We start from the raw sequence: 12,690 nt of genomic DNA on the forward strand, positions 1-12,690 counted from the left end.
ATAGGTAGCCACTTGCTTTGTTTATTCGCCACAGTATCGATTTGTGTCGGCCTAGTTTGACCAAATCAATCAATTCACCCAACCAAAAATAAAAATTATTTATAGAATATCGTGTAGGATCGAACACTTGTCGTTTTATCAAAAGTTATAGTTGGTGGTAATAGTACAACTCAAATCTTTTAAACTGCCCAGCAGCTCAAGCATCATGGTTCAAATAATTCAATCGCTTTACCAAGTAAGGACAATTATTGTTCTCAACATATCATATGAAGATGAACTCAAGCTATGTTATTGTCCAATATCGAATCATGTAAAAATATTAATTCCCATGTTTTTATTGTAAAAAAAAGTTAACAAATATCAATAATCGAATACATGAATATCAATTAACCTTATTTATAGTTTTTCCTAGGTTTAAGTGAAAAATCTAAAATCACAAAACATTGATTTTTTTTAATGATTTTTATATATTTTTAATTTAAAAAAATATTTGGATACTTTTAAATAAGAAAATATTTCAACTTTATTATACACATCCTTTTCATGAAAGAATCTAATATCGGCCCTCCTGGAAAATGTGAACATCAAAGTCAAAGTTTGTATCTTTATCTTGGGAGACAGCTGTGGAGTTAGTGTAGGGGTGGGAACAGTCAAATGTGTATGAATGTGGATTATTTTTTTTTGTATGTATTCAAAATTTCTATTTGTCATCAGTGTATGAACGTCGATTGATTTGATTTTGACATGGATGACAATCTTCGGGTTTGAATAAAATAGGGATAATAATTTTACCCACGAGTTTGGAGTCCCACAGAGAAAATCCGAAACGGAGATGGGGATCCCCGGTTTTTTCGGGTTTGGATATGGGTTCGAGGATTTTTTTTAAATCTGCGATGTAGTTCGGACGGATATGAAATTACTATCCACGTCTCCGAATCCGTTTCAAAAATAATATCAATAATAAAATAATAGTATTACTAGTAAGAATAATATAATAACAACAACAATAATAATAATAATATTTTTTAAATATTAATATAATATTATCACTAATACTAATAGATAATAATAAGTTTTGGTTTGAGAAAATCTCTGAATCCGTCGTCGTCTTGCCATATTCATATTTTTGAAACGGAGATGAGGACGGAGATGAGAAGTTGATCCCCAAAGTTTCGAGTTTGGAGATTCTTCGAACCCGAAAAAGCGGATATCAGGACGGAGATAAGGTTGGGATGAAATTCGGGGATAGGGATGGGGATGGCAAACTCGCCCCCGCCCCACTGCCATCTCTAGAATAAAATTATATGTTTTTGGTTTTCATCATGAATTTTTATATTTATTGGAGAATTAGATATTTATATCATACACAAATATCATCTATTTTTTAAATTTTGAATTATTCTGAGTATATTTTGGATATTTACTAAAATTTGAATTTTTGCGAGATCTTGTGCTTCGAGCTCATCAAGCAGGGGTGAAGATTGTACTATTGGGCCAACCCATCAAGTGCGAATCTTTATTTTTAAAAAAAGAAGAAAGGGCCTTGTTGCACTATTGGGCCAACCCATCGAGTATCTGAAATTAGCCCATCAAATCTTAAATGGTTCAATTTCAGTCTCGCTTTGTTTAGTGTAGACTAATTCTTGATGTCGGACATGGGTTGGAGATATTTCGGGCCCGGAGCTTGTTGCCGCAGTTGCTAATTCGGGTTGCCTCGGTTTCCTTCGAGACCCCGATTGGGTATTGTCTTTTCGTCTCAGCATAGAGTTTCCAGTGTTCGTTTAACCAATATTAACTCTTGTTCTTATGTCCTTCATTTACCCTTTAAATTCACAATGAGTAGTGTACCGATACCTCCCCTCGTGTTTATTAGGTAAAAGAGGTTCGACGTTTTGCCGGCACGGTTCCGAACGCGACGACTACAGGTGATATGGAGAGCATGGCCATGTATGGTGGTGCAGGGTGTTGGGCTCCTAAAAGAAATTATACCAGCAAGTGAGTCATAAAGATCGAGAGTCGTGGAAAGGAGCTCAATCTCTTATCAACAAGCAATTTGCTGTGGTCTAACGTCTTCTTTGGTTGTTCGCCGTGTGTTTTAATTTCTTGTATTCGTCATATAAAACTGCGTATAACAAATTGTTACGTTTAAATTACGTAAAACATATAGCATTCTTAAATATCAAAATTTGAATGGTTTCTTTTATCGTTAAAGTAATGGACGTTCGAAATGAATAAAAACGAATTAAGACACGCATATCAATATTAGGATTTTTTTCCCCGATTTCTTAAATACCAGATTAATTTTTAATATTTAAAATTTCAAAGAAATATAATAATACTTATTCATATTATAATGACGGAAAGAAAACGTCACAAAATAATAGATAAAGAAACATGGACAAAAATAGACTTTATTTTAAAAATAAGATTTTATTTTTATTAAATTTAATATATCCACGTGCCAAAAATAGTTAGTCATATTTATAAGATTCCATGTGTCAAATAAGTAATAATTTGCAAATTATTGATATCATTATTACTCCTAGGCGTACAACTTGACTACCTAAGAATATGTTGCCGTACTATTGATCAAATCAATTTAAATAAAAAAAGCTTCTTTTTTTAAAAAAAAATTATGCGGATTAAATCATGTTTCCACAAAAATAAAACATGTACTTAATATACATACATTATTATTGCTCTAAAAAGAACTATTTTATTAAAAGAGATCATCCCGGAAATATCCAAAACATGTGTTGGTCAAATGAAGTGGAATTTCCAGAGTCGATTTTCCAAAATTGCGGTAGCCACATTATTAATTTGTCTTATTATATATTACAACAAAAGTAAAAGATCAAACCTAATAAAATCAAAATTCTTAATCTTGGACGGCATTTTCCCACCGCCATTGCTTCATCACAACAGTTGTTAGATAAATCAGTGTCCAAATTGGACTGTATCTGTTTTTTAAAATTCTGACAAGTTCAAACACATCACACCACCAACTCATGTTTAAATTCAGACAAACAAAATCATAGTTATTTTTTATTCAACGTTGTCGTTTATAAGTTTCAAAAGTAGAATTTCCAAAAACCAAGATTTACCGAATACAATCGTACGGTGCATGCGTCTAGCACTAGTATAAATAAGAAAGGCCTCCACCATCAATCTGATCAAATATTAATACTACTTAGAAAGCTAGAATGGGTTCAATGGTGGGAGATGAAAGCAGAGGCCATGCCGTGTGCATACCGTACCCAGCACAGGGACACATCAACCCCATGCTCAAGTTGGCCAAGCTCCTCTATCACAAAGGCTTCCGTATCACCTTCGTCAACACGGAGTACAACCACCGCCGCCTTCTTAAATCAGGAGGCCCCGCCGCGCTGGACGGCCTGCCGGGATTCCAGTTCGCTACTATCCCAGACGGTCTCCCGCATTCCGATGCTGAATCCACTCAGGACATCCCGTCCTTGTGCGTGTCCACCTCGACTACTTGTCTGGAACCCTTCTGCAACCTGCTCTCGGAGCTCAACAGAGAAGGGACGCCGGTAAGTGTTATAGTCTCCGACGGGGTTATGAGCTTCACCATGAAGGCGGCGGAGAGGTTCGGGTTGCCGGAGGTGATGTTGTGGACCACTAGTGCTTGTGGTTTGTTAGCGTATTCTCAGTATCCGCAACTCGTGGAGAAAGGATATGTACCCTTCAAAGGTAATTTGCGGTTTATCAAAGATTTGAACTTTATATATTTTCGGTTACTAAATTACTCATGTGCGTTCGATTTCCAGATGTGGAGCAACTAACTAACGGCTACATGGAAACAGTAATCGACTGGTTTCCGGCGGCAGAAAACTTCCGATTGAGAGACTTCCCGTCCTTCATCAGAACAACCGATCCAAAAGACATCATGCTTAATTTCTTATTCCAAGAACTTCAAGCCATCCCAAAAGCCAAAGCAGTGATCTTAAACACGTTCGAAGCCTTAGAAGCAAACGTTCTCACAGCACTCCGCCGCATGTACAAGACAAATATGTACTCCATCGGCCCTTTACATCTGATGATGAATCACATTCACGACGAAAGACTAAATCTCTTGAGCTCAAGTTTATGGAAAGAAGACTTGGACTGCATCAAATGGCTGGATTCCAAAGAACCCGAATCGGTAGTTTACATAAATTTCGGAAGCATAACAGTAATGACAGCTGAACAGCTGAGCGAATTCGCATGGGGGCTCGCGAATAGCAAGAAGCCGTTTCTGTGGGTTATCCGCCCGGATATAGTCGCAGGAGACACCGCCATTCTGCCGCCAGAGTTCACCACGGAGACAGAAGATAGAAGCTTGGTAATCAGCTGGTGCCCCCAAGAGAAGGTGCTGAAACACCCCTCAATCGGGGGGTTTTTGACTCACAGTGGCTGGAATTCCACCATCGAAAGCGTTTCGTACGGAGTGCCGATGATCTGCTGGCCATTTTTCGCCGAGCAGCAAACAAACTGCAGGTACAGCTGCGAGGAATGGGGAATAGGGATGGAGATCGATAACAAGGTGAAGAGAGATGAAGTGGAGTGGCTAGTGAGAGAGCTGGTGGGCGGTGAGAAGGGGAAGAAGATGAAGGAGAAAGCGTTGGATTGGAAGAGAAAAGCAGAGGAGGCAACCTCACCGGAAGGCTCTTCCTATTTGAATCTGGACAAGTTGATTAAAGAAGCGCTTTCTCAGTAACTTGTGTAGGGAGCTTAAAATCGTGTTTTCCCACTCTTCAAAGATGATGTAGAAAATAAATAAATTATATGAAATTCATAGAATAATTAAAGAAATTATATGTAATGATTTATTTTAATTAATTTTCAAGCCTTTTTGTGTATCGTGCATGTGATTATTTGAAATTATAATAAAAGATGTATTTAAATTAATGTTCAAGCCTTTTGTGTACACCTTTTTTTTCCTCTCAAAATGACATTATCTAGGATTTTGTTCATACTCTAAAGCTAAACCAATTTACGTGTTTGGATCGGTTTTAAAATCAATTAAAACATTAAAAAAAAGTTATTATTTTCAAGTTTTTTATATAAATAAATGAACCATACGGATTAAGATAATATAAAAATTTATGCTTTGAATATATAAATAATTTGTTTATATAGAGATAGTCACATAGGCCATACTCAGACATGATTGGAGAACGCCATGTGAGGCAATTAAATCCTGACAGTCAAACATAAACAAAATTTAATATTTTATTAGATTTTTAAAAATGAAATTATAATATTTTTATTTAGTCATAAATATCAAACGTGCTATATATAAATATCTCGTCGTCACATCAAAATAAAAATCTTGAAAGTAAACGTAAATAAGATATGGCTGGAAAAGTGGTCTCCATCTCGGATCGCTTTCCTCGCCAATTGATGAGTCTATGTAGTATCCCGATTCTTAATTTGAGTTAATTATTGGATTAATTATTTTTGGTGGGATCGGAAGGACCGAACCGGGTTCGGATCGTCCGATCATGGTTCGGATCGTCCGAGCCAGGTGGCTGGACCCGTGGCAGACATGCAGAATTCGGATCGTCCGAGCAAGGGTTCGGATCGTCCGAGACAGGTGGCTGGACACGTAGAACGCATGCAAGGTTCGGATCGTCCGAAGTGGGTTCGGATCGTCCGAAGTGTACCGGATCGGAGCTTCCGAAGTGGATCGGATCGTCCGAACATTGGCTATAAATTGAGGCGCGAGGCTTCATTTCTTACTCGCCATTTCAGAGCGTTCCAGAGCGTTTTAGTCGTTTCTGAGAGGTTTCTAGTCTTTCCCGAGGTTCAGGCACTAGCAGGGAGCTACTGGCTTTGTAGCGGAGCTGTGCTCTAGTTGGGAGCTAGCGACATCAGCGGGCTAGCGACGGACGAAGGCTTGGAATAGACCTGTTTGTCTGGTTTTCCAGTGGATTAGGATTGCAGTGATAGAGGTACGAAAGTACTATCCGAGATATCCTGGTCGAGTATACATTCTTATATGTGTTGCATGATTATGTGGTGCATTGATATATGTCATATGATGCATGCTATTATGTCACGATGTATGATGCATGTTGCATTTCATGTTGAGCCGTATCTCCTTCGAGATAGCCTTTACTGGAGCTGTATCTCTTTCGAGATAAGCTATATCTTGTGGGGCCGCTCAGCCCTGTCTTGTGTTGTGGACGCATGGACACCGAGAGTACACAGTGGCCGACGGGTCCGGAGGGCTTCGGTGATCCGGGACATTTTAGGTCCACGTCTGTTCTTGTAGTGGATGGAGTGACCCAGAGGAGTACCGCGCGGCACTATCCACTTGGCGCCTCTAGACTGAGCATATTGAGATCCTTTGTTACTCCTGTTTCTTGACTACCCTGGTATCATATCATAGCATGTGCATTTCATATAGGTTTGTATACTCATGCTTTTGTACTGGGCGTTCTTATCGCTCATGTCCTCGGTTTTGTTTATCTTGGACACCCCATTCCCACGGGGCAGGCCTCAGGTTGGACAGTTCAGGAGGAGGAGGAGGAGGACGTTGAGTAGCTGGTTGGTTTAGTTCTTCGGTATCTTTTTGATTCGATATGGTTGTACCGTATATTTCATTTTAGTTGAGTTGTCCTGGATTTTTCGATTGGGTTGTATAACTATCTTTTGGTGACAGTTTTCCGCCTTTATTTCTGATTGTTTTTAATTAAGTTAATCGCATGCTTAGTTCTTGATTAGTAGGTGATTCTGGAACGGGTCACTACAGTCTATATCTCTACAAATTGTTCCGTATGCAACAAATAATCTATATCTATATATATTACAAATTTTAGATTACGATGAACAATGTGCTAAAATAAAAAAAAAAACAGATTGGATTGCTAATTTAGGAGATGAGAAAATTGGAAAACAAAGTAACAGTTATACAACAATAGATATTCATGATGAACTTTTGATCAAAAATTGCAATGATTCTATTGCAGCAATGGTTGAGAGTACATATCCGTCTTTAGACAACAATATCAACAATACTGCATATTTTCAGCAAAGAGCTATTTTGGCACCAACACTTGATATCGTTCAGTCTATAAATGAATACATGATATCTCTAAACCATTCAGAGGAAATGTTGTATTTAAGTTCTGATACGATGTGTCACTTAGATATAAATGCTGATCTACTCAATGATGTGCATACTTATGTTGGAACTCTGGTTATGTTGTTGCGGAACATAGATCATTCTTTTGATTATGCAGTGACAATAGATTGATCGTGACAAGGCTCGAAAACCATGTTTTATAAGTAATACATGTCATAAATATATTATTCCAAGCATGTTATTGATACTTTCTGAAATAAGGCTTCTTTTTAAATTTCAACGATGACAATATCTTTGATTGTATCATATGCAATGACAATCAACAAAAGTCGGAGGCAATCATTGTCCCGTATAGGACTTTTTTTGAAGAACCATGTTTTTAGTCATGGTCAGTTATACGTCGTTTGTATCCAGATTTACGAATCCAAATGGACTAAATTTTTTTATATGTGATGTTATAGCAACCTTAAAAATTTAACGACAAATATTATATTTGAGGTAATTTTTCAAAATTTGTGATTTGTTTTTGTATTATAATTACATGATCAATAATCTATTTAGTTTATTTGTATTTTAATTTTAATTATTTAGTGAAATTAAAAAATATTAAAAATTTGTATCATGTTTATCATTTTATTTTGTAACAATTATTGTTTTGTACATAATACATAAATTTATGTGTGAATACAATATAATTGATAAACACGTTATGTCATTAATTGTCTAATACAAACGAGATATTAATTTTCAGCCGAAATACAAAAATGACTCTTTTATTCAATGTTTCATTGTTAAGATTTACATGTATATGAAAACAATAAACATTCAGTTTGATAAAAAATCACGTTATAAAGAAAATAAACAAATTATCATACATACTAATTTTAATAATTATTTAGATAAAATAATTATCCGTATGAGTGAAAAACTAGTTTATATAAAATTACTAAGTCTAGTATTGTAAGAATAGTGCCAAACCCCTTTTCAAACGTGCTTTCAAGTTTGGTGAAGAATTAACCCAAGAAATAGAGTAGGTCTTATGTGAGACGGTCTCACGGATCTTTATCTGTGTTCATGAAATAGGTCAATTCTACCGATATTTACAATAAAAATTTATACTCTTAGCATAAAAAGTGATATTTTTTCACCGTTAACTCAAATAAGATATATGTCTCACAAAATAAGATATGTGAGATCGCCTTGAGAAAATTTTTGTCTTAGAAATAAGGATTAATGAAAGAGCCGATTTACTTTAAAAAAAAATTTCCCAAAAAATTCAAAAATGAACTTTTATCATCTTTATCCGATAATCCCATCTCGAATTCATAACCCCTTTAAAAATATCAATAAAATATAACTTAATTAAATAATTAATATTTAACATTTAAATAAAATCATGATGAATATTTAAATTTTTGAGTTGTGGGACAATAAAGATTTTGTACGAAAAATCGAAAGTCTAACAAAGGTTGTAGTAATATATAACGCTTTGTTTGGTACTAAAAAAGACTTAATTAAATGAACCAATTAATTAAATTCATAATTTCGCCGTTACTCTATTTATTTTTTTACTTTTTACATTATTTATTATTATAATAGAATCAATCGAAACACACTTTTTACCTGTAAATGGACAAAATGGGAGTCTTCCTTCAATACGTAAAACTTGTCATCTTTTGTTCATTGATCGTTGCAGGTTTGTTGGTATTAACATCATATTTTATATAAGAGTTTATTTTCGGGTAAGAATCTGTACAAGCGCATATATGTGTTTTAATATAAAATATAATTATAGGTTTGGAACAAAAATCTAATAATCTCCGAGTAATTTTTGTTTTTTGTGAATTTGATGTATTATTTGGTTGGATTTGACAAAATAATTGTAGGTTTAATTTTGAAGAATGTTTTTTAGAAATTGAGATTTTTTTTTAAATTTTTGATGTGATACTGATATAGAGTCTGCAAAGCAAACAAAAAAATTGATTATGAGTTGAGTAGGTCTTTTGTCAGACAGTCTCAAAGATTTTTATCTGTGAGACAGAGCAACCCTACCGATATTCACATTAAAAAGTAATAGGATCCGTAATATGGTCTCACATGAGATCCACTCAAAAATAGGCAAAAACTTGTGTAACCGGTATTACGAGTCGTATTTTGTGAGACGGATCTTTATTTGGGTCATCCATGAAAAATATTGTTTCTTATGCTAAAAGTATTACTTTTTATTGTTAATATCGGTAGAGTTGATCTGTCTTATAGATTAAGCTTTGTGAGACGATCTCACATGAGACTCACTCTAAAAAATAATGTTTTTTCAACGATGACCCAAATTAGATATTCGTTTCACAAATATGACCCGTGTGACCGTTTAATACAAATAATTGTCTTATAAGTTAGGATTGCCAATAAAAAATAATGACAGATTTTCGATATATTACTATAAGTTATAAGTTTAAATATTCTAATAAAAAATAGTTTTATATAAAATCACATGTTTTTAAAAATAACTGATTTTCGATATATTTCAATAAGTTTTATATATATACACACACAGACACACAAAGACATCAATTCCTTATGAGAAACTAAATTTAAATTTTACATTTTTTTCTATTTCTAATGGCGAAATTTGCTCATGATCCAATTTCATACATATAATCCCTCTCGATTCAGGCTCAGTATCAGCGAATTGGGAGTACGATTACACTGCCAGCATCGATGTAAGAATTCCCGTTTCGAAATTGAAATCAAGAACCGCTAAAACAGTAAACATGGTGGATTAATTTTTTTTGGGTTTTTCAGTGCTTGAAGGAACCATTGAGTCCTCAATATGGGGGAGGGTTGGTCGAGAATCCGAAGATGGATTTCGGAATGCAGGGGTGGAACGTGTCCGGAGAGGGGACGAAGGTGGAGATCATGCAAACCGAGTCGGGGAATGATTACTTGGTGGCGTCCAATAGACATGATCCTCGTGATAGTTTCTCGCAGACTTTTGAGCTCAAGAAAGATGTTCTCTACTCTTTTAGTGGTGATTTTTTTTTTTGGAATATTTTGTTTTATTTGATTCATTAGTTCAATTGGTGTTCATAGTTTTTTTTTTGGTCGAATAATTTACAGCCTGGATACAAATTAGTAAAGGAAGAGAGAAGGTTGCGGCTTTTATGAAAGTCTCAGATCAAGAAAGTGTAGTTGTGGGATCAGTTCTAGCTCGAGCCGGGTGCTGGTCTATGCTGAAGGGAGGGTTCCAAGTTTATCAAGATTATAATGCAGAGCTTTATTTTCTGGTATGCATGATTGGAATCGAATTTTGCGCTTTGAATGATGTTTTTTTTATTTTATGCTGGATTCTTTCCCCGTTTAGTTTGGCGATTTTTGTGTTTAAACAGAGCAACAATACGCGTGTTGAATTATGGGTAGACAATGTTTCTTTAAAGATTTTTCCAAGAAACAGTGGAGAGATCATCAGCGTCAAAGCATCAACAGGGTGGGTAATTTATGAGTTAGGTGTGAAAAAAGTCTTCATGGTTTTTTGTTCTTTTGATGATCCACCTCTTTGATAAAATGCTGCTGTATATGCAGAATCGGAAGAGGAAACTCAGAATCAGTGTTACCAACGAGCAAGGGGAAAAGCTTGTAGGTGCACACGTCACCTTAAACCAAATCAAGCCTCATTTTCTGCTAGGTGCATCCACAACCGAGGCTATTATTGACAACAAAGCTTATCAGAAATGGTTTCTTCGCCGTTTCACCGTAACGTCATTCAACAACGAGCTCAAATGGTACTACACGGAAAAACAAAAAGGGAAAGAAAACTACACGGTCCCAGATGCCATGATTTCTTTCTTTAGGAAACACGAAATTCCTATTCGTGGGCATACCATTCTCTGGGATAAGCCAATGATGAACAGCCCATGGATTCACAAGCTTTCTCCACGACAACTCCTCAATGCAGCTGTTCATCGGATGGGATCTGTTATGTCTAGATATGCTGGAAAACTAGCATCATGGGATGTAATAAATGAGAATATTCACTTCTCATTTTACGAAGATAAGATGAGGCCGAATGCGTCGGCTATGTTTTTCAAGCTCGCTCAGGCATTGGATCCAGGGACTACGATGTACCTAAACGAGTATGCTACACTCGAATATCCTTTGGATATGGAGGTCAGTCCATCCATGTGTGTGGAAATGCTTAGAAGCATTAGATCCTTCCCCGGAAATGAGAACATGGTGGTGGGGCTGGGACAGCAAGGTCATTTTACATATGACAGATTAAACATATCTTATGTACGTGCTGCCTTGGACGTTCTTGGTGCCACCAAAATGCCAATATGGCTCACAGAACTCGACACCGAAAGAGGCCCTGATCAGGTGACTCCTGATCTTAACCTACATTGATTTCGTTCATATTTCTTCCAAAAAGACCTTGAAACCTGAATATGTAGCTAATAACAAACAAAACAAGGATCAAAGTGGTTCTTTCTGATAATTTCCAGTTGCGAACTTGATTATAGATCATGGAGTTGGAAGAGGTCGTACGGGAGGTCTTCTCACATCCTGCTGTTGAAGGTATTGTTCTGTGGGCAGGATGGAAACCTACAGGGTGTAACAAAACGTGCTTAGAAGACAAGAATTTCAACAAGTTGGCAAAAGGGTGCGCTCGTATGTGCTTCACCGACAACAACTTCAAGAACTTCCCATTAGGCGATATGGTCGATAGATTGATTAGAGAATGGAGAACTACAGATCTGAAGGGGGCAACAAACAAGAAAGGAGTTTATCAGCCTCTGGTGTTTCATGGAGACTACACTTTGACGTTCACTCATCCTAGTAGCGATCGGAAAGTGACGCGGATAGTGAACGTGACTAAGGATAGTTGGGAGCCGTTGGAGATTCAGGTTGTTCTTTGAGAGTATACGTGTAGTAGCAGTGTTTTATAAATTCTCAGAGAAACGTTAGATTTTGATGTTGAGATTCATCACTTAAATAAATTCTTGTTTATTTTATTATTTTGTGAATCAGTTAAATACAAAGTTCTTAAAATTACAATATGTTTTAGTAAATATTGTGTTCTCGTTTATACGATCTAAAAGCTTTAAATATGAATATATATTAAGTACAATCAAAAAGCTTTAACAACGGGGTGGTGGCGCAGTTGGCTAGCGCGTAGGTCTCATAGCTTCTGAGTTATCCTGAGGTCGAGAGTTCGAGCCTCTCTCACCCCATTCAAATTTTTTCCATTCTTAATTAATTAATTAATAATAATTTATTTATTTTTATAATAATAATTGACTCCCAGAACACATAATAATTAATTATCATTCTTATAAGAATTCATTTTGTAAAATTTTACATATAAATAACAAAATAAAAAAAAATTCACTAAATTTTTTTTGTCGATAATTAATTTTGGATACCTCTTTATTGAATGAGAAATTGCATATAAGATAAACTAATCAAACCTTGAAAATTCTAGAGGGACGAAATAATATCTTGGGGTAGATTTAACTTAGTACAATAAAAATGAACGTTTATCAAAGAAAATTCAGTCACATCAAATTTTCCTATTGTTACCATACAAATATTCAATGTTTTTTTAA

The 12,690-nt window shown here is 35.6% G+C and overlaps 2 protein-coding genes and 1 non-coding gene across 3 annotated transcripts; all 3 read left to right on the forward strand.

Annotated features, from left to right (window-relative positions):
* Positions 1-3,102: 3,102 nt before the first annotated feature.
* Positions 3,103-4,915, forward strand: LOC140841931 (7-deoxyloganetin glucosyltransferase-like). Its single transcript, XM_073209670.1, has 2 exons — positions 3,103-3,711; positions 3,789-4,915. The coding sequence occupies exons 1-2, from the start codon at positions 3,204-3,206 to the stop codon at positions 4,715-4,717; spliced, it is 1,437 nt and encodes a 478-aa protein (XP_073065771.1). The 5' UTR covers positions 3,103-3,203; the 3' UTR covers positions 4,718-4,915.
* A 3,804-nt stretch (positions 4,916-8,719) lies between these two features.
* On the forward strand, positions 8,720-12,098 carry LOC140840938 (endo-1,4-beta-xylanase 5-like). The gene is given in 8 exon segments (XM_073208080.1): positions 8,720-8,786; positions 9,764-9,810; positions 9,893-10,118; positions 10,208-10,374; positions 10,477-10,522; positions 10,525-10,574; positions 10,670-11,461; positions 11,605-12,098. Coding segments are annotated over 8 exon segments (1,791 nt in total). The 3' UTR covers positions 12,001-12,098.
* A 132-nt stretch (positions 12,099-12,230) lies between these two features.
* On the forward strand, positions 12,231-12,315 carry TRNAM-CAU (transfer RNA methionine (anticodon CAU)). Its single transcript is given in 2 exon segments — positions 12,231-12,268; positions 12,280-12,315. It is a non-coding gene; the product is annotated as a tRNA-Met (tRNA).
* The last annotated feature ends 375 nt before the right edge of the window (positions 12,316-12,690 follow it).

Source organism: Primulina eburnea, chromosome 9 (assembly GCF_022965805.1).
Source record: "Primulina eburnea isolate SZY01 chromosome 9, ASM2296580v1, whole genome shotgun sequence".
NCBI classification, from domain to species: domain Eukaryota; kingdom Viridiplantae; phylum Streptophyta; class Magnoliopsida; order Lamiales; family Gesneriaceae; genus Primulina; species Primulina eburnea.

Coding starts and splice junctions, on each gene's coding strand:
- LOC140841931 (XM_073209670.1), top strand. CDS start 3,204: ATGGGTTCAATGGTGGGAGATGAAAGCAGAGGCCATGCCGTGTGCATA. Junction 3,712..3,788: donor AGGATATGTACCCTTCAAAG/GTAATTTGCGGT, acceptor TTCGATTTCCAG/ATGTGGAGCAACTAACTAAC.